The sequence below is a fragment of the Elephantulus edwardii genome, unplaced genomic scaffold, assembly GCF_000299155.1.
Source record: "Elephantulus edwardii isolate Elephantulus edwardi_28Jun2011 unplaced genomic scaffold, EleEdw1.0 scaffold00048, whole genome shotgun sequence".
Taxonomy (NCBI): Eukaryota; Metazoa; Chordata; class Mammalia; order Macroscelidea; family Macroscelididae; genus Elephantulus; species Elephantulus edwardii.
Window position 1 is genome coordinate 2,207,180 of NW_006399798.1, and position 21,907 is coordinate 2,229,086.

Sequence of the window (21,907 nt, forward strand, 5' to 3'; positions counted from 1 at the left end):
TTTTCAATTATTGTATGATAAACATTTAATCTTCTAATCAGAAAAAGTATATTAAGATCTATAAACCATTTAACCCATGAATAAATGAAAGGTTACCTCCAAGACGTTTGGAGGATGAGCTGGACTTCCCCACTCAAGGCATCTGGTGAGTATGTACTCAAGCAGAGAAGACTGCACAGTGAGGACAGGTCAGCTTCCCCCAAAGGAAGGTCAAACTCTTCCACTGCAAACAGGGCAATGAGGCCCATTCTCAGTCCACTCCTCACTGGCCAGTCATCAGGCAGGTCCTTCTTATGGTGACTTTGCAAAAAAAGATCCACTTTTTTTCTCAAATAATTCCATAGGTCTCTCTCCACCTAATCCCATGAAAGAAGGAAGACACAGGAACCATGAAGCTGGATTTGCCCAGAAGCATAAGGCTTTGTCCCACCACTCCCCACAGCAAGACACTAGCCCAGCAGGGACTCTCAGAGATAAGGGGAGCCAAATGGAGGGTCAGCTCACTCCCTGCCCCTACTTTGCCTTAATTGTGTCTGAGCCTGCCCAGCCACACCTATGCCAGCCCCCTTGGTGCCCTCAGGGACAACAGGAACTGGACCGAAGGCACACTTCAGGACACTCTGCAAAGGGGACGTGGTTTGTGGGTCTGACAGGCCCTGGGTGCTTATGAGGCCTCGACCATGACCTCAGAACTGACCCAGGACCACATCATGGTGAGGGATGCTGCCTAAGAAGTGAGAACAGTCTTCATTCACCAGCCCAAGGTCAGAGAAGGTCTTGGGACCAAGACTGAGTAGAGGTTCAGAAGTGCAACCATGAGGAAGAAGATAGGATGACAGAATTTCCACGTGGTGGTACTATGCTTGAAAGGTCAAAAGGTCTACCTGCCCCATCTGCACCCCTTCTGCAGAGCAGTTGGGATCGCCTGGCCACCAGAGGTTGAGTGATATTGACAGCCTTGAAGACAGTGACCCTCGCTCTATATTCCAGAATCATCTGTGGCACACAGTACCTTCTTCTCATCGTACTGCAGGAAAGAGCTCCACGACTGTGGTCCTCCTTCATAGACAATCGGTGCTTGGACAACATCATAATACTGCCAGAACTGGATGAAAAAGCTCTTTAAGTTGATGGCATTCCAGGTCTGGAGAATGCTGAAGACTCTCTCCAGCATGATGGCTGCTGCAATCTGCTTGCCATTCACCACACTTTTCTTTTCATTGGCCGTGAAAATATTCCAGAACTTCTTAATTGGACCAGGCGGCCTTGTGCAGATTATATCATCATACTGATGCCACTCTAAAGAAAAAAATATTATACTTAAGATAATGAAAATCCACCAGTCCTAGGCACACTACCTTCTATCCTAGAAGGCTGGTTTTGACAGCAGAAGCACACAAGCAGTGTGTGAAAGAAGGTGAAGCCGAAGGAAAGCCAAACAAACATGTAAGACACAGACATTCCAAACTCACTCTGACCAGTCATCCTTCTGCAGGAAAGTGGCCTCTGTGCATAAGCACTGCTGTACCAAGGACAGATGGCCCAGCACACGTCATGTGCAGGAACAAAGATAAAGCTGACTACAGACTTCTCATTGGAAACAATAGCAGTGAGTAGGCAGTGGAACACCATATGGAAAATATTAAAAAGAGAAAAACCCAACGCAGTTCTATACCTAATGAAAAGAACTTTCAGAAGCAAATGTATGAAACAAAGCTGTTTTCAGACATGGAAAACTAGAACAATATATTACCAGAAGATCCGCACTAAGAAAAAGAAGAATGCCTTACAAAATCCTTTAGGCAAAAAGCAAATGGCATCAGGTATAATTACGGATCTAAAGAAAGCAATGACGCACGCAAGAATTGATAACTACATGGATGTATCTATATATTGTCCTTGTTCACATTTCCTTGAAAGATAATTGACAAATCAAAATAATAGTGTAGCATGGTGTTTGTAACATGTTACAAAGTGAAATGTACAGCAACAGAAAGACAAGAGGCAGAGGGATGTGGAGGTTCAGGAGATGAGGGTCCTGCAGCATCTTCAAGACACCTGTCCCAGGGCACAGCCTCCTGTCACTCAGGTGAGTAGACTTCTTCCCAGATTTCTGGGCAGTCCTTCCTCAATTCACTGTACCAAACTCCTTCCTGCTCAAAACATCTTACCCAAATGACACAGTAACAGACTACCAAGGAGTTGTAAACCTATATCCCTTTCCACAGAGTGTCCAGAGACATGCAGCTGCAGTGACCAGCAACAAACACAAGGGTGTGGTCACAGGAATGGACTTCCACATTTTCCAGAGTTTTTAAAAAAGGTGCTAATGATATCAGTTTGAAGACTAAAGTATGTCTGATTCAGGCCACGGTCTTTTCAATCAATTGCTATGCATCTGAGAGCTAGACAATGAATAAGGATGACAGAAATATTGATGCATTTGAGCTGTGGTATTGGAGAAGAGCACCAATATCCCATGGACTGGCAAAAGAACAAAAAGCTGTGTCTTGGAGAAGGTGTGGCCAAACTGTTCCTCAGAGGCAAAGATGATGACGTTTCATCTCACATACTCTGAGCATGTTGCTAAGAGAAGCTATTCCTTGGCGAGGGACGTTATGCTTGAAAAGGTGGAGGAGCAGTGAAGGAGAGGACACTCTTGGCAGGATGGATTACCACAGTGACCACAGCAGTGGGCTCAAGTGTGATGAGGGTGATGGGGATGGCGCAGGACAGCACAGGGTTCAGATCTGTTGTTCACAGGGTCACTATGCATCTGACTCGACTAGAAAGCACCTAACAACAACAGTAAACAGGTTTTACAAAGCAGGTATGCATAGAACTTTCACATCTGGCTGGTGGTTTGCTCCTTCTTTCACATCCCCAAAGGAGAGCCCACACAGGCAATCCACACACAACACGCAGGTGCACACACCACACACTCACCCACAAACCCAAAATCAGGCCCCCTGGCACCACGTCGGTTCTGACTCACAGTGATCAGGTTCTGAGGCTGCAAATCTCTATGGAAGGAGTCTGTGCTTCCTTCTCCCACGCAGCTGCTGGTGGGTTCAAACCACTCACCTTTTTGTTAGCAGCCCAACACATAACTACTCCAACAGAACCTCTTGCACACACCTAGCAAGCAGTGAATGAACCATACAGAGCAAAGGAAGAAAAGAACACAACACAGAGAAGAGGACAGAGTGCAGAGGGAAGGGAAGCCAGGACGGGACCGTGGCCATGGTGACAACAGGCGACGGGCGCCCCCACCGCCCATCTCCCCTCTTAGCTTTTCTATCTATTCATGTGGAAAACCAGAAGCTTCCTGTCTCCCAGGGACTTGGATAAGGGTGGTGCTGTGCCCATGACCCCCAGTCGAGACTCTGTACTTCCCAGCCACTGGGTTCCTCTTTTCCTGTCTGAAAATCTCTCCTATTTCTTCACACAGGAAGTGCTAGGCTGAAAGACAAGGCTGGCACATCCTTCCAGAGTGTATTCCCCTGGAGACAAGGGTGAGCTTTGGCCAGGAAGCCCCAGGGCTTTACCTCCTGAACGCACGAGTGAAGCCTTGATGTGCAGACAGCGGTTGACATGCTCTCCTTCCTTCTGCTGAGGTTTGTAGATGAACTCGTACTCCTCCTTGTTATGCTTCACAATCACATACTTGTACGGAATGAACTTGTCCAGGTGCTGCTTGGAAATGAAGGTGCTGCCTTCGACGAGGCAGCCATGCTCGCCCAAGTCTCTGTGTAAACAGAACATCAGCCGTCATGGGACAGCCCACCTGAGCAACTGTAAACCAGCACATGGAGGGGCTGCTGCTCCTTGTGCTCACCCACCGGTTCCCATGGCAACGAGTCCTCATGGGAGGAGCCTGCCCATCTTTCTCCCATGGAGCAGCCTGGGGACTCAAACGCCAGCCTTTCAGTAAGCAGCCGACCCCTAGCCCCAGCAGGGCTCTTTCAGTTCTTCTCAAATACAGCACATCTCGTTCGCACAAAGCACATGCCCATGTGATCAGGGATGAGACCCAGTTTCCAGACAGACTGAGACAAGGGCCGTGGTAATATATGACCCAGACATGGTACAGCATGGCATGCTATGACTCAGACATGATATAGCATGGTAATAGAGGACACAGACGTGATACAGCACGGCATTATATGACCCCGACATGCACTGCAGAGTTATAGGTCTGAAACACTCATTTTCCCCAAAGCAGGAGGATGGAATTTCTTGGTAGAAATCACTTCTGTACATTTCAATACACATATTCCTAGGGAGTTCTGGTGGCCTAATGGATGGCAAGAAACTGCATTGTAATCCTGGAGGTGCATGGTTCAAATCCACAGCAAGCTCTGCTGGAGAAGGAGGGGAAATCTCCTGTGTCAGTTGGATCTGATTCGACAGTATACAAAAAGGGGGAGGATTAAAAAAGAAAGGAAATATTATACAGATTCTTAAAGGACTCTAACAATGCGATGGCAACTAGTCATCATGGGTTCTCAGAGGCAACCAGTCACACGGGAGATTACCCATTTTTCTCCCACAGATCAGCTGGTAGATTTGAACCACAGGCCTTTGGGCTTGCAGCACTGCTTCTTACCACTAGGCCACCAAAGCGACCTAGCCTGAGGACTAACACACTCCCCCGTAGCAGCCCGTCTTCCCAGCAGCACTTACTTGGCGAAGTTCATCTCGCAGACATGCACGTTCCACTTTGGCGTCCCCAGCTCTTCTCCACCTTTTATGACTATCTGATGTTGGTCACAGTTGAAGGAGAAATTTTTTGAGATGATGGCATGGAAGTATACCATGACTCCCTCACCAGGGCTGAGCGAGCTGGAGTAGAAACAAAACAGACCACTGACAGTCAGACCGACCCACCCAGCGTGTGCACACGCAGACAGTGTGGTGCTTGCACGCTGTGACTGCAGCAATGGGCTCAAGTGTGTCAGACAGTGAGGACGGCACAGGATGGGACAGGGCTCAGATCTGTTGTCCACAGGGTTGCCATGAGCTGTACTCTCCTTGACGGCACCTAACAACAACGCTTGTTTACAGAATGATGACAGAATAACCAGTGTCAGCTCAGGGACAGGTAGAGAACTCCTTGGAGTCACACTCCTGACACCAGCCTCTGCCTAGCGTTTTGCAGGAGCTTCTGGCCTGCCTGGCTGTTGGGGGTGGGGTGGGGTGTGCACTAACACACACAGTGGACATGGGCCCCATCTGAGGGGCGATGAAGTGCAGAGGTCACCAGAGGGCAGCAGGCAGTGTGGGCAGGCTGGTGCAGAGCCAGGGCCTGCAGCATCCTTGAAAGGCCTCGGGCATCACATTACTGAGCGAGGAAACCATCTGGGGTCTCTGTTCCTCCAAAATGCACTAGTCAAAGATGTAAAACCCCTCAGGAAGCTGTGTTCCTGTATCACTCCCAGGCTGGCTCCTGTTCCAGGTGTGCACCTGCTACGCTGCACTGTGGCTCTGGGTCAGGTGCACCCACCTCCCCAGGTACCCTGTGCTCTGTGGCTCCTAGCACAGCCCTGGGTCAGGTGCACCTACCTTCCCAGAGCCCCCGTGCTCTCTTTCTGGGCACTTGGCTTCTTGTCCTTCTTCTCTGCCGCTGCAGTGGTTCTGCTCCCTTCTGGCTTCTTCTTGTCGTCTGCCGGCTGAGCTGTCTTGCTCTCTGCTGTGTTTGCTCCAGGAATTGCTGTTCTATCCTGGGTCTCAGCTGTCTGGACACATAATCAAGCCCCACCTGTCAGCTCAGCTCTGAGCCTGCCCCTTGGGCAGAGTGACTTCATGCCTCCTTGCCCTGACCCTTCATGGTTGCTGTCCACTTGTAGCCTCTGATGCCATCAGGGGCTGCCCTCCTCTATGCCCATTCAGGGCACTGGCTGCCTGGATGCTCCTGAACAGAGCAGGTGGCTCTGCCTAGAGTACCTTCATCTGCTCAGATTTCTGGTCCAAACTCACTCCTCTGAAGACACTGTCCTCAGCTACTCCGGTTAAGGTTAACCCCTGCCTTTCAGAGCCCACCCTCCAAGCCTCCAGCATACTTCTCACTGTCTGACTCTTCCCATCCTGCCACCTCCACAGTACGTGCTCCAGGGAAGGGCTCTCTGTATGTGTGTCCATGTCAAAGCACTTAATCCACGTGTTATGGAGGACGGGGAGAAGGAGGCCCCTTGGGTATGCCAGGTGGCTGTGGGGCAGTGACTTCATGCATCGGGCGCCACCGTGGCCGTGTTTTCTGGAAACAGAACACTTACTGCTGGTGCCTTCTCCTTCTTCGACTTGTTCTTATTGTCCTTGACCCCTTTCACATCATGGGCTGGCTTGGCTGGAGGGTCATTGGCCTGGAAGAAACACAGGCGTAGCGTCAGCAGCAGGGTAGAGCAGAAGGGTGAGGTGCAACAGGGGGCCGAGGGCTTGGCAACCCAGATGAGCAGTAGCACAGACTCAGGGACAGCCTGGGAGCCCAGGTCTCCCTCCACAGCACCCCGAGCCCCGGGGAGCACATCTAACGGGATCATCTCCCAGATAAGAGTCTCAACTCAAAGGGAGCTCTGGTGGCCTAGTGGCAAGAAGCTGCACTGCAATCCCAGAGGTATGCGGTTTGAATCCACCAGATGCTCTGTTGGAGAAGGAGGAGCAATCTCCTCCTGTAGCACTCACATTCAATTTGACGGTACACACACAATAAATAATAAATAACTTTTAAAAAAAGTCTCAACTCGGAACCCCTCACAGCTTCCCTGGGCCTGGGCCTGGCCCCTGGCCACAGAGAACCACACACACACATCAGCTTCTCTAACAACTCACCCCAGAATCCAGGGCCTGAGAGGCATGCTTCCTGGTGGTCTTCACCTCCTCCCTGGGCTTGGAGTCAGCTCCTGTGGACTCTGGCGATGGCTGTGTGTGGACAAGCTCTTCCTGAGATGGCCTAGAGGGGCCCTGGGGCTCTGTACTTTTCTGGGTCTCTCCCCTAGTGGCTGCTTCTGCTCCTCCACCAGACTGACCTGTCACAGGGCAGCCACTGGCCCCAGCTGCCTTTCGGGGCTCTGGGGAGCCAGCTCCCTCCAGCTGTGACCTGCCCAGGCCTAAATGCTGGCTCCTGACCTCCAGTTTGGGTGGGTGCAGGTCACACCGGGTGTCAGCTCTGTTGGAGGGGGGTTGGGGGCCCACTCTATCCTGGTCGCCTCTGATGTCAGCACCACCAGAAGGGGTCTTGGGGCTCAATCCTTCCTGGTTGCCTTTGATGTCAGCACCTCCAGAAGGGGTCTTGGGGCTCAATCCTTCCTGGTTGCCTTTGATGTCAGCACCTCCAGAAGGGGTCTTGGGGCTCAATCCTTCCTGGTCGCCTTTGATGTCAGCACCTCCAGAAGGGGTCTGGGGGCTCACGCCACCCTGGTTGTCTCTGATGTCAGCCCCATCAGAAGGGCTCTGGGGGCTCACGGCACCCTGGTCACACAGGGTGTCAGCATTGGTGGTAGGGGACCAGTGTCTCCCTCTGTCCTGGTCAGTCTCGGTGCTGGCACCACCTAATGGGGGCTGGCAGCTCACACCATCCTTCCGATTTGGGCCTCCACTCAGGGCTGGGTCCACAGACGCCGGGAGTGAGAGAGAACCCAGGCTGCCGGAGGTCAAGAACAGTATGGACGAGGAGCCTGGATCATATGCAGCAATGGACTTCTTCTTTTTCTTCTTGCTCTAAACAAAGGGGAACACACGCTCGAGCCTGGGCTGCCCCGCTCCCCCCACCTGCTGCACCCTCACTTCTTGCTCTAAACAAAGCGAGCACATGCTCTGGCCTGAGCTTCCCCGCTCACCCCTGCACCGCTGCACCTCCACTTCTGCCCTCTCCTTCTGTTCCCTCCCCAGTGGGCACGCTCCCCCAGCAGCCCGCCTCCTCACACCCCTGTCATCTGCATGCCATTGTTGGTGTGTGCCACCGAGTCAGAATCAACTCGAAGCTGAGCCTCCTGTGGGTTTTCAGAGACAGTTAATCACATGGAAAAAGACTGGCCATCCTTCTCCCACGAAGCAGCCACTGGATTAGAACTGAGAACCCTTGAGATCGCAGTGCAACTTCTTACCACTAGGCTACCAGTGCTCCCTAGAGCAGTCATTGTTGTTGTTGATTGCCATCAAGTGGAGCACAGCTCATAGCGACCCTATGAACAAAAGACCTGAAGCCTTTCTATAACTGTCTTTGTTTCTCCAAGTTCATAGAGTTTCCAGAGGCATACGGTTTAGGAATTGGATTCCACTCCTGCTTCCAAACCTGTCTTAAACTGAGAGCTCCACCAAACACTGTCCACCATGGAAAGCCATTATGGCATTTGAGATCCCAGTGGCAGAAGGTTCAGCATCACAGCAAACCTAGGTTACCTCAGTACAGCACATTGACAGAAGAGTGCTGTACCACTTAGAAGAATGTTCCTCCAAAATATAATAAGAAGGGATTAAAATATAATCCCTCAAGCCCAACCAACTTCTAAACACAAGGGCGCTCCACAAGGTCTTGTTGAGTCTAAACAAGAGGCTTAAATAAAAAAACAACCAAAATTCCACACAGACCCTCAGTCAAAACAAGAGCACCACCTCACCAGCTCCTTAAATGCAAGGGCCCTTGAGAGCAGTCATTAGGAAGAATGACATTAAAACAAGGGCAAAGGGGACAAAGACAGAGGGGGACCTGGCTGACCTCACACTGCTTATTCCTGACTGAACACTGAGGAAAACCATTCTGAGCACTGGGCAGGATGTGAGCCCTCACCTGTCGCTCATGACCTGCCAAGTCTGTGCACACCACATGCTTCCCGAGCACGCCGCACGCATGCCCTGCACACTGCACAGATCCCGTGCACACAGCACACATGCCCTGCACACCGCATGCACCTTGAGCACGCCGCAAGCATCCCATGAACACCGCAGGCATCCTGTGCACATCGTAGGCATGTTGTACACCAGCCAGTCAATTCCGGCTCACAGTGACCCACGTGACACTAGAACGGTGAGGGCTTCCTCGGCTGTGACCTTGACAGGAAGAGCCCACCTGCCCTTGCTCACTCAGAGTGATGAGACTCTGACCGCGGACTGCTGGTTAACAGCTGACCACTTTACCACATGCCCCGAGCCCCTTCCATGTGTACCTAAATCATGCCGTCCAGGTGAGCCCAACCCCCAACACGGGGCCACAGAGGGGAGCCGCCCGAGAGGGTCTCCAGGGCTGTCAGTCATCATGAAGCAGGCTGCCTTACTTTCCCACAGAGAGTGCTTGAGGGCTTTGAACCATCGAACCTTTGGTTAGCAGCTCAGTGCTTACCCACTGTGCCGCACGGGCCCCCTACATAAACTGAAACCATGTCTGTCGCCACGTAGCCAGTTGTAACTCAGCGCCCGTGAAGGACAGCGCAGGAAGGCCTGTAGGCTTCCCGGGTATTGAGGGAGGCACGCTGACAGCTACATCCTTCTCAAAGGGGCAGCTGGGGGAATCAAACCGCTACCCTCTCCATTACCAGCACCCCAGGGCTCCTCTATGTTGCTAAAGCCGTCTGGAGACATCATTCCACTTCACTGAGGGACGCACTCTGGCTTCCCATGGGGACAACAGCACGTCCGTTACACACAAGAACAAGCTCACTTTCAGGTACTACCAGTGAGCCCGGGACGCTCCAGAAAGGTGAGAAGACCTGAGGATCTGAACATCTAGGGGGGAGGCTCACACAGAGGCAGGAAGGGAGGCCTTGGCTGGTGATGGGGAGACCTTGTCACGTGGCCCCACTGGCCAGGCACCACCTCTCTCTTCTGTCCAGAGTCCCTGTGATGCTTGAAGGGTTCCAGTCAGAGTCCTCACACACCACAGGGGAGGACTTCCCAGGGGACAGAGATGGAGGAGGGATGGAAGACAGACAGGGAGGACTTCCCAGGGGATGGAGGTGGAGGAAGAACAGAGCAGAAACTCTGTGTGAGCCCTGCAGCCTGGACCCATGGAAGGCCCTTTCTCTCGGCCTCTGCACACGTCCACGTGACCAGGCAATGGTGCCCCGGTCATTGGTCACACGCTAGTCCAGATGCTCTTCTGAAGTAGTTACTGGGATCAGATCAGTTGGTAACAAGTCAGGCAATTTCCCCTCCGTGGTGTAGGGCGCTCGGGTGCCCCAGGGGTGGCGAGGAGCTGTGCTGGCCCCAGTCCACCAGCTGCTCAGTGAGGAAGGACAGGTAGTCTCTTCCTGGACTGTTGGCAGCCTCTGTGGAGCCGCTGGAGGACCACCTGGGTCAGTTCTGAGTCAATGGTCTGTAACAGCAGTGGGCACACCTGCTTGTTCTTGGTGACCCATGATATGGTCAAGACATGTGGCCAACAATCCAATCTCTCTGGAGAGAAGTGCACCCAGGGGCTTTTTTTTTTAAATTTTTTTTCAATTTTATTATTTTGTGTGTGTGTACCGTCAAATCAGATCTGACTGGTACAGGAGGAGATTGTTCCTCCTTCTCCAGCAGAGCATCTGGTGGATTTGAACCATGCACCTCTGGGATTGCAGTACACCTTGCCACTACCAGGGGCTTTTTAGAGACCAGGATGGTCAAACTCCCCCTCAGAAACCTCGGGTATTTTGGGGTCAGGGGGTTAATCTAAAGAAAGGAAGGGCTTCCAGGAGATGGAACGCCACGGAACGCAGCAACAGGAGTGACGGGGCACTGTGACAATGGCGCAGGGTGGGCAGGGCTCACAGGGGTCACTAAGAGTCATGCCAACTCAACAACGACATGAGCAGAGGGGACTCTGCCAGTGTGTCCATGCTGCTGGCCCAGCGGCCGCACTGCTCTGGCGGTTCGACCCCTCCAGCTGCCCCTCCGGTGTGATTTAAGCCTGATAAACCCAGCAGAGGGCGAGTGAAGAGTCTGATGCTGGTCGGTCTGAGGCAACCAGCTGACAGCCTTTAGAACCCAGACGGAGATTCCCCGTCCTGCCTGCAGACTGGAGAGGTGCCTTGCCAGGACACAGCTAATCTTCCCTGTTTCCACTGTCTGACCTATGGATTTGAGGCTACGAGCCTGTGGGAGTCCCCAGCAGTCACATGAGCTGATTCCTACACAAATCTGTAACACCATCCTCGCTCCCTCTCTGGTCCTCCCTTCTTCCTCTCTCGCTGGCTGTGTCTCCTGGGAACTTTCAGATCTTGCCGCAGTTACTCCCCATTCTCACGCAGGGCCCCCAGGGGTGCTTGTCTAACGACTTGTGCAAACTACTTGCTCTGAGTCCAAGGATAAGGTGCTCACCACCTTCGTGGGGCTCAGACCCACCTTTCTTCTCTTGCTGGAAGGACAAGCGGCAACTTCCCACCTGTCAGCAACCTCTGAACCAGCTCCCTGTTGAAACAGGACTCCTTCAGCCGGGCACCTCCAGAAAACACCCCCCCCCAGTCAAAGGTCACTTCCTGTTGGCCAAGGCCCTGGCTGGTCACCTGGCTCCTGGGGATCCCACAGGAGGACCCCACAGATCAGAAAGACCACTCAGGCTGCAGACTGTTCCCAGCCTGCAGGTAAAACTGAGCCCTCCTGGGGGCTCCTCCAAATGTAGGGACCAGTCTGGAGGAAGCTGAGGAGATGGCTTAGGGGCAGGGGGCAGCCAGGCACGCCAGGCCGAGCCGTGGACTTGACGATTCTGGGGATTTCGTCTAGACGGAATCACACACTGTATTGTCTTTTGCACCAGGCTACCTTCTCTCAGCACGCTCCAAGGTGCCGTCCGTCAGTGAGGTCCAATCAGAACATCCCTACTACATAGTACAGAACACACCACTGTGGACGGGGGTTCAGGAACAATGGTCAGAATCCTGCCCATCATGTGCCATCCTCACCACCTCTGCTCTGCCGGAGCCCACCCACCACGTCAACGCACCTGGCTGAGGGGCTTCTTCTCATGTTGACCCTCCACCTTTCCAAACATGACGTCCCTCTCCAAGGACAAGCCCCTCCTAGCAACCGCCAAAAGGACAGATGATCAAGACCCATCTGTTTGCTCCTTTGGCAATCCACAGGGGGTTCGGGATTCTTTTCCAACATCACAACTCAAAAGCACCAATGTTCCCGTCTCCTTCATCTCAGAGCTGTAGCTCATCTCAGCAGTTCACTGCTTCCCACGCTGAGCAACATCCATCCATCCTCGGCCTCTGGATGCTAGGGACCCTTTGCCATTGCCAAGGCCAAGCTTAGAGCACTTCCTCTCATTTGATAGGATATCTTATGCCTTTTCTGATCTCAAAGCTAGAACACTTCATGTGTTTACAATGGATTTAGATAATCTCATTGTGAACTCTGTGGGCCGTGGAGGTGCGCTTATCAAGTGTGCGCTTATCAAATGCTCAGTGATTTTCAGTTTCTTTTAAGGTTTTCTTTTCCCAGCTCAATATTCTGTGTCTTTGTTCTTTGCTTTAATTATTTTAACTCTTTGCCCATCCTGAGATGAGATACATATTTATGCATATTTTCTCATGTGCATGTTTCTATAGGCACTAGATCGAATTCAGGGCAGAAAACTCCACAATGCTGCTGACCCAGGATTCCGCCTTCTAGTTACTGTGTGTTGACATAGTAACAAATTTTCTTTGACTGGATACAGTGAAGCACATCTCCAGAATTCTGTTTAGCACCTTTTTGCCAACTCTGGCAGCCTTGCCCCCTTTTCTACGCCCCAAAACCCCTTAAACTTAGTATCTCCAGGTTGAATCCCAAACATAATCAGATTCAATTTCTGTTTTGTGTGTCACATACATCTCTTAATGCCAGGTTTTCCTTAATGGTGTCATTTCAAAGGTTTACTGCGTGTCCAGGGTCCTACTCACAATGGTCATTTCTGGAGGAGTCAAGCTCACGCTCCAGGGAGGAGGACAGAGTCACACATACACACATCCCCAAACAAGTACACACACATTAAGATACACCTACATAGACACATTCATTCAACACACACACACACGGGAGCAGAGATACTTAAACACCGGTATACAGAGACACATACACGCTTACATACATAGCCACAATGACACGCACACCTCCCATCAACAGACCACAGTGAAGCTGGCTGCATTGCCTCATTCCTGGGTCTGACACCAAGCACTGCCCAGGATGACCAATGCGGGAGCAAGCAGAACACCCCCTATGCAGACAGGACAGCAACTTCCTGTCCACACTGTCCTGCAGGACACCTGGGAGTCAGACACACCATAGGGTCCTAGCAACACAGAGGGCTCTGGCGTCTGAGGGGTCCAGGGCAACACCCCCAGGCATCACCAGCAGTTTGATTCACTCCTCTAGTCACAGGCATTCTTCCGCCAGGCCTGAGGAGGGCAAGGGGCTGTTTGAGGTTCCCAGGGACAGAGGACGACCGTGCCTCACCCTGCCCGCAGAGACGCAGCCTATGAACCCTGGTGTTAGTGGCTGCAGGCTCTCAGCTCCATCCTCGAGCCACAGACCCAGAGGGGAGCGGTCAAACTTGGGCACTGACAGCCTGACAGCCCAGGTCCTGGAGGGTCCCAGAGACAGAGTGAGAATGAAAGGCGAGGGAGGTGGAGGTACAGAGGGGTTAGAACCCACCCGGCCCACGCACAGGCTGCGCAAACAGGACTGTCTTTGTGTCACTCGACCTGTCCAGTAGCTGGACTCTCCCTTTCTTTCTCATGGCACATTTCCGGGTCTCACTCCATCAGTGCCATCGAGCGGATTCTGCCTCACAGCCACCCTCCCGCGGGTCTCCAGGCTGCACACTGGACGGGAGGCGATGCCCTGGTGGGGCCACACCACCACGGACGTGCCCACGTTAAGGAATCGCTACCGCGAGTGGCACCATCGCAGCTGCTGGAAGGAAAATGCTGTGACAGAATGACCACTTGGACAGAGGTGCACGGTTCGAATCCACCAGATGGTCTGCCAGAGAAGGAGGGACAATCTCCTCCTGTACCAGTCAGATGTGATTTGACGGTACACTTACACAAAAATAATAAAACAAAATTAAAAAAAAAAGAATGACCACCTGGAACCCTTTGGGTGTGGTGAGGCCAGGCCACCTGTCCTGTCCCCAACTTGTGAGCCCAAGAGATGAAGAAGTGTCACTTCCTGCCCATTATCACAGGCAACTCACAATCCCTGTGAGCCTGGTGGTGTGGCCGGCAGGGAGCCACCTGCTAACCCAAACACCATGCCCTCGCTGGTTCAAATCCACCAGCCTCTCGGCCACAGAACGTGGTCCTCGGAAGCCGGACTGGCACCTGTGCTTCCTTCATTTCCTGGTGACTTCGCTACCTCCTATTTGTTTCACTAGTGTATACCTAATTGTATGGTTTTGGTTTTTGTTATTTGAATTCTATATAAGAGATAGTAACAGCTTCCAGCAAAGCAGATTTGGGAGTGTCTGAGCCCCATCTGACTCTCAGTACTTGGAAATACCTCAGTAAATCTGACCTGAGTTCTGTAACTGATAATTAACGTCAAGAAAATGCCAACGTTCAGGGGAAAGTCCAACAGCCAATGAGCACAGGGGAAGAGGCTCTGCTGTGTCCACAGGCGGTCAGCAAGCTGGGGGGTGGTTCACAGGACCAGGAGGGCCACAGTGAATCCCTGCCACCTGAAGAAGGTGCTATGGGGCAAGGGCAGCCTGACTTTGCTCAGTCCCCAGTGAAACTGTCCTAGGAAACCAGACCTACTCACCATCTGGACAGTCCAGGAAGAATCCGGGCAGGGCTTGTCTTGGTTCTTTGGTCCACCTTTGCCCCGGCTTCCGTCATCCCTCAGTTCCATTCCCTGTTCCATCTCCCCATCTGGAGTCTCAGGAGCTGCAGAGACGGGAACAATATAGGGTCAGAACTCCTTTAGGAATCTTAAAGATCTTGTTAAAGGGTCAATTCTGTTCCCATGGATTAGAAATGTAAGTTATCAGCTGGGGACTGAACCAGAACCAACCAGGGCCATGAAGATCAATGCTGTGGGCCAACGTGGGCCCCGAATTTCTCTTGAGTGCCTAGGAGGCCGTCCTTCCCTTAAGAGCGGGTAGAGGCACTCAGTGCAGCTGCCGGCCAGAAGAAGCCTGCAGCCTGCTCTCTGGCCTGCAGACCCGGGCCCGCCAGCCTCTGCAAGCACGTGCCCGCTCCCCCTCGCTCAGGCACAGGAGTGTCTTGGTTTCTTCTCCGGAGAACCAGTCTTGGGCAGATTAGAAGCACTGGATCTCAGGGGACAGCAGGTCAAGAGGAGAAAGGCCATTCTCCACGGGGCATCCTCTGGCAGAGTGTCACCCTGGCCCCCTCTCTGCATCCTGCCTGGCCTCTCAGATGAGCCAGCATTACTCAGTCCTGCTTTCTGGGGGTCGCCTCCTTCCTTCAGGGAGCTCAGAGGGCTGTGCAGGGATCATATGGGGGTGAACTGAGACTGTCCAGACGGTGTCCAGCCCCTCCTCTCTCCTGATCAGAACACCCCCCTGAAGGATGTGTTCAGAGGGCAGGGCTCCCCATCCACCGTCGAAAGTCCCTCCTCCTCAGTGTGGGGTGCCGTCCTGAGGCCTCCGTCCTCCACACGTTAATCCTTCCCCCCAGGCTGGTCTGCCCCCAGTTTCACAACCATAGGCCAGCCAAACAAATGATGGACATGACCCCCGACCCAGCACCACCCCATGACCCTTTCACACCCACTGATGTTCCAAGTGAGCAATCCTATAGGCCAGAGGAGAGCTGCCTCGTGGGGTTTCGAAGACTGAACCTTAATATAAGTAGCCCCTCCTCTTCCTCCAGTGGAATGCCTCCCCCAGGGCCCTTACTTCGACTGGCATCTTAGTCAGCAGCCCTCCCTCCAGCCCTGTCCCTGCACCCCCATAAACTCCCATCCTGCTCGGGACCTTTCTTACCACGCCACCCCCCCCCCAAAAATCAACCTGAAGGCAAACTGGGGAACAGAGATGGCAGCAGTAAGATTGAGGCCCAGTGACCCCCCCAGAGGACTCCACACCTGACAGTGCCCGTTTGTGTCACCCACACAGCAGGAAGGGGGCTATGGTTATCCCGACACAGGACCCACGGCTGTAAAACCCATCATTAAAAACCAACAGGAGAGCAGTGGATTCTGACTCCCAGAACCCAGCGTGACAAAGCAGATCCCAGCAGTGGGTCTGAACCTTCACAGACTCGGGCTGCTTCCTCTTCCTCCTGGAGAGCGGCAGGCCTTTCAGAGAGTGGGGAAGGCTCTGGCCACTGCACCACCACTGCTCCTTTCAATACTCATCAGATTCCAAGTCCTGGGACCTTCCATTGAGTCTCTGAGGCTGGGAATCTTTGTGGGAGGAAAGTGCCCATCTTCCCCCTCACTGGGAGGCTGGTGGACTGGAAGCTTCTGGTTGGCAGCCCCACCCCAAGCCACCAGAGCTCCTTCCTGGGGTGCGGTGAGGAGATGAACATCAGGCAACTCCAAGGAAAACAGCATGAAAAGCCGGGTTCCCTGATGATGGAAGCGTGACATGAAACCAGCCATTTCCACCGACAAAAATCAGACAACAAAATCAGACATTTCTAGCTTGGCAGGGCCCAAGGAGGTGACACATAACGCCCAGAAGAGGCTCTGCTGGAGCAGGGAACAGGGCTCCCCTCAGAGCACCAGCATCCTAAGCCTGGGTCCCACGCTCCAAGCCAGACCTCCGAAGACAGCCACGCGGCAGGAGGACAGACCCAAAGAGTGTGGCCAGGCTGGGTGGACCACCTTTGCTGGACTGGCTTCCAGGAGATGCCAAAAGCAGGTCCTAAAGGTGAGCCCTGCACGGGCAGTGCTGAGGCCCTGTGCTCTGCAGTCCCACGCCCCTCCCCTCCAGCGCGCTGTGGACAGCTTCGTCCTGCCAGGGCTAGTTGGCAACCTCAGGGTGACTCCATTCCCTCTGTTTTAGTGCAAACATGTGCAGGGCACGAGCCAAGCTGATTCTGCAATCCCATGACCAACTCAGAGACCTGAGGGCTGCCCATTCTAGAGCTTCACCCACCTCACCCACCGTGCCAACAATTAGCCCATTATCACACACATACAGAACTAGCATCTTAAAAGCAAGGTAACTCCTAAGGACAGAGGGACTTACATTCATGGTCATTTCCATGACCACCAGCCTGCACTAGAGGATTCACCTGGTTCTCAGGCCCCTGCCTCAGGGACACCTATTGTGTGTTGTTCCCTTTTCTGTGTTAGATAAGCATCCTTCCGATTCTGCTCTCTGACAGACAAGGGGGTTGTTACCCATAACAAAAGGTCTCTCTTCTCTAAGAACCCAGGAAGCGCTCTGATGTAAATGGGGCTTCCACAGTGTAACTTGTCTAAATCTTTCTTCAGGAGCCTCAGGCTAGCTGGCCTGGGGTCAGGTGACTCTCCTGTTCTTCAGCTTTCCAGCGATCCTTTTCTCTTCTACAGCGTGCTGGAACAAACCACCTTTCCTGACTTAGTAACCGGAGTGATTACTGGTGCTTTGTCCCCTACAACGCCTTCCACCAGGTAGGGGTGCTCGCCACCAGCTGGGCTTATTCCACAGTCCTACCAAGGAAAGAAGCCACTGATTCAGAGAGGAGAAAGACAACAGATGCTTGGACAGCACCAGGCACTTTGAGAGGACAGCAGAATCACCTCCCATCCTTAAGGCGCACTGTTCGGACAGGACAGGCCCTGGCAGAGGACATGATACTTGGCAAAGAAGGTCAGCACAGGAGAGGGACTGGCCACAACAGCAGCCAGGAGAGATGAGGCTGACACAAGGTCAGCCCAGGGTTTGTTCTGCTCTATGTGGGGGTCACTGATTCAGAGCTGACCCCACAGCACCTAACAAAAGCAACAAGTACCCTGGAGGAGTCCCTGGTGGTTGGAGGTTTGAATCCACCCGAGGTGTGCTGGAAGGTGAGCCTTGTACCTGACCTGTGTGAGGGCCTGCAGCGCACAGCCCCCCTGACACTCACAGCGTGGTGTGGGCCAGCCCCTCAGCAACAGCCGAGCAACACACAACCTGTCCGGAGTCCTGGGTTCTCAGTGCCCCGAGTAACACCTACTGTGTATTTCCTCTTTCCTGTGTCTCAATAAGCTGTAAATAGAGGTTTGCTGTCCAGAACAAAAGGTGTCTTTTTTAAAAAGCTGCATTGTCATTGGTTTTTTCCTCTTCATCCACCTCACCCCGCGCTCATTCACCACCGCCCCCTCCCCGCTCTGCTTTGTCCCCAGTCTCTTCCTCTCTCTTCAGCAATAGTGAGGTGGACACTCTTTCCTTGGAGAAGAGAAACCCATGGCTACTGCCTTTGACAATAACAAAATCACTGGACAGCCAGATGGCAAAGCAGTGGCCATTGGCATTCTTCACATGAACCACATCAAGAGCCAGGAAGCTTCTCTGTTAGTGACCGCACCAGCTCTCCCCAGGTTGGCACCTGCAGTCCACGCACAGATGACCAGTGTCAAACTTTCCAGTCTCCAAATCAATCTGAACGGTGTCATTCATCTTGATAAGTTCGAGCATCACGGGGTCACCAGATGAGGGGTTCCTTTTGTGCCCGCAAAGATCTTTCTCACTTTGCATAACTTGTAGTTTGCTTCCTCAAGTGACATGCAGTGAATAGCAAATCGACCCTTGATGTCACAGATGAGACGGAAATTCCCTCCAGGCTGGAAAGTGCTGATCACATCCGCACAACCAGCAGGGTAGATTGTACCCGTTCAGACCTCACCATCAATCTCAAAGAACCGCTGCATGCAGATCTTTTGACCCTCATCTCCTATGCCCTGTACCTAATTAAGTCTGTTTCTCAAGAAAATGATCAGTGGCAGACATTCTCACTTTGTGGGGAGCAGTAGATGGACGAGGAGCAAACGCACCAGGGAGTCTGTGGGGCATCCGTTGCTCCGGAGCTGCTATGCGTTGCAGATGCTTCTTGGAACCATAAGCCATGGCTTTGTGGGGCACAGAAAGAGCAATCAGAGGTATTTAAGAAACCACGAAGCAAAATGTACAGGCACCCGCTTTAAGGGAGCTCTGGTGGCCTGGTGCTAAGAAGCAGCTGCACCATCTTGAAGGTATATGGTTCAAATCCACTAGCTGCTCTGAGTCGGGCAGTCTACCGCCTGTGAAAATTGCTGGAGGGTCAGCCATGGCTTGGTTCTGACAAGGCGCCACCCACCTCCTTTCAGCACTTGGTGTAAATGGAACTCCAATTCTGGATAAATCATTCTGTTGCAAGGTCTCAGGAAACGCTGCCCCCCTGGCTGGTGCCCCCCCTGGCTGGTGCCCCCCTAGCTGGTATAGTGCCTGATAAGCTGCTTTGTCTGACTTTTTGTAACTGCAGGGGCTAGTTACTGGCCGCCCTACACCAGCCGGGTCTAAGGTGAAGCCTGGGGAGAAAGGTCGGTGGGTGACATCCTGCTGTGAGATCAGCCCCTGAAAAGGCCTAAGGGGGGAAGGTGAGGGCGGGCAGGGTGTGAGCAGACTGTTCACCACAATCACCACGGGAACCACCTCCAGGGCGAGGGCTCCCGGTGAGGGGTAGGGTGCGGGGTGGGGGGATATTTTTCTGGGAAATGCATTTCTTTAATTTGCTACATTTTTCAAGTTTCCCTGAGAAGAGTTTTCAGGGTTTTTTGCCCCATTCATTCATTGTTGCACTTTTCTCCCCGCCCAATCCTCCCCCTCAGTACACTCCACTCTTGGAAAAGTAAAAGAAAATTTATTTCATTGTTATACAATCCCTCCCCCCAGGTCCACTCCACTATGCAGCCTTTGCTCTGGACTCCTGTCATGATAAAAATACCTAATCACATATCCCTTTTAAACAGTTTTCTCCATTATCATCTGTTTCAATGCAGTATATATTATTGAGCCCATCTTTCTCAGTCTTACCCCAACCCTGATGTCAGTCCTGTTTTACAACAGTGGCACCATGCAGTAGTTGTCCTTTTGTGACTGAGATACTTCACTCAGCATAATGTCCTCCAGGGTCACCCATTTTGAATAATATTGTGCTTGAGTTCCTTGTTTTTCAGTGCAGGGTAGGGTCAAATGGTATCTCTATTTGCAACTTTTTTATTCTTATTCTTTATTCTTATTCTTATTATTTTTGTGCATGTACCATCAAATCGGATCTGACTGGTACAGGAGGAGATTGTCCCTCCTTTTCCAGCAGAGCATCTGGTGGATTTGTTCCTCTGGGATTGCAGTGCAGTGCAGCTTCTTGCCACTAGGCCACCAGAGCTTCCCTATTTGAAATTTTTTGAGAAAATGCCACACTGCCTTCCACAGTGGCTGCACCATTTTATACCTTACCAACAGTGAGTAAGGGTTCCATTTCTCCACAACCTCACCAGCATTTGTTGCTTGCTGTTCTGTTAAATTTTGCTATTCTGACTGGGGTGAGATGATATCTCAGAATTGTTTTGAGATAGGAGTTTTTATAATGGAAAATGAATTCCCATCCCCATCCCATGCCAGGTCAGCTCCCTGCACACACCTGCAGGCCCCTCAGCCCAGGCTGCCGGGAACTCTGGGGACGGGGTTCCTGAAGCCCTTCAACCCCGACCTCAAACCACGCAGCCTGTGTCCTGAGGACAAGAGGCCCCCAGTCCATGCCAGTGGCTCCAACCTTGTCCACAGCATCTTGGTTTCAGTTTCCATTTCTTTCTTTTTTTTTTTTTCAGTTTCCATTTCTGACAATCGAAAGTAATGTCCAGGAAGAGAGGCAGGAAGTTGCCTGGGGTGGGGGTTGGGGAGGCAAGTGCTCCTGGTGCAAAGGCCTGGAGTCCATCAGTCCTGACCCACAGTGACCCTGCAGGACAGGGAACAGCCGCCCGGTAAGGTCTCTCTGGAAGCTCACTGTCACATCTCTCTCAGGGAGTGAAGCGCCAACTTTCAGTAACAACCATGTATCTAACCTCTGTGCCACTAGGCAGTGGGAACAGGAAGTGCAAAGGCCCCGTGATCAGAGCACTCAGCCAGGGGAGGGCCGGGGAGCAGCAGCAGAGGGGTATGGAGGGAGCAGAGGTTGGGGTGGGGACAGTGAGGGGCAGTTGGGCAGGGGCTGTACGCAGCAGAGTCTCAGTACAACTGGAGCGTCTCTGGGAGGGAGAAGCAGCACGATTAAAAGACTCCCTCACTTCTGTGCCAGTGGAGGCGGGGAACAGGGAAGGAGCGGCTGGGAAGGTTGGGCCTGTGACCATTCTGATGGTGGAGCCCACAGGACCTAGGGACCTGGATGGGAGGGTTGAAGGCAGAAGAGGAGCTGAGGATGGAGAGAACTCGGGGTGAGGAGCTGAAGGGTCCCAGATGCCAGGAAGGTGGGGGGTATAGGGGAGGACTCTGCCACCAGGGCTCGCCTACCAAGATCGGTGGGGTCACAGCCATGAAGCAGGCACCCAGGATGTGGAGGGCAAGGGCCTAGGTAGGATGGAGGCCATCAGACACCCTGGATGCTGAGAGATCCCCTGTCTATGCCAGCAGGTGAGGTCCACCTGCCAGGGGTCCCTGTCCTCCAGCAAACACTGACCCCCTGCAGCGCTATGGGAACCCCACCATCCTCTGGCAAGCACTGCTCCCTGAGCAGCGCTGTGGGACCCCTCACTGCTACCACTCACCAGGGTTCCTACCAGTCCACTCCCTGCTAGCTGCCTTCCCCTCCCCCGACCGCAGGCTGGGTCGGAATCTGCACTTTAACAAGGTCCAGGTGATACCAGAGGGCTCAGGATGACCTGGGATCTAGTGGAGACTTTGATGCACAGAATGAAACAAAGGCAGGAACCCAGAGGAAAACTGCAAAATCTGTGCAGGAGCCGCCGCCGCGCCTTCGTCCCGTGCGCGCCCCTTCTGGTCGGTAGCGAGTGCTTTCGCCGCTGCACCACCAGACCCCCCCCC

The 21,907-nt window shown here is 52.8% G+C and overlaps 1 protein-coding gene across 1 annotated transcript in view; it reads right to left on the bottom strand.

The window, feature by feature from the left end:
• RNF213 (ring finger protein 213) overlaps positions 1 to 21,907 on the bottom strand; it is a 107,094-nt gene that overhangs the window by 84,803 nt on the left and 384 nt on the right. The window contains exons 2-10 of the mRNA XM_006886327.1: positions 14,719 to 14,843; positions 8,786 to 8,857; positions 7,026 to 7,716; positions 6,276 to 6,526; positions 5,566 to 5,738; positions 4,687 to 4,845; positions 3,549 to 3,748; positions 1,013 to 1,299; positions 217 to 356 (exon numbers count right to left, since the gene is read on the bottom strand). Of these exons, the coding sequence (XP_006886389.1) occupies positions 217 to 356; positions 1,013 to 1,299; positions 3,549 to 3,748; positions 4,687 to 4,845; positions 5,566 to 5,738; positions 6,276 to 6,526; positions 7,026 to 7,716; positions 8,786 to 8,857; positions 14,719 to 14,843 (2,098 nt within the window). The remainder of the gene's footprint in view (positions 1 to 216; positions 357 to 1,012; positions 1,300 to 3,548; positions 3,749 to 4,686; positions 4,846 to 5,565; positions 5,739 to 6,275; positions 6,527 to 7,025; positions 7,717 to 8,785; positions 8,858 to 14,718; positions 14,844 to 21,907) is intronic.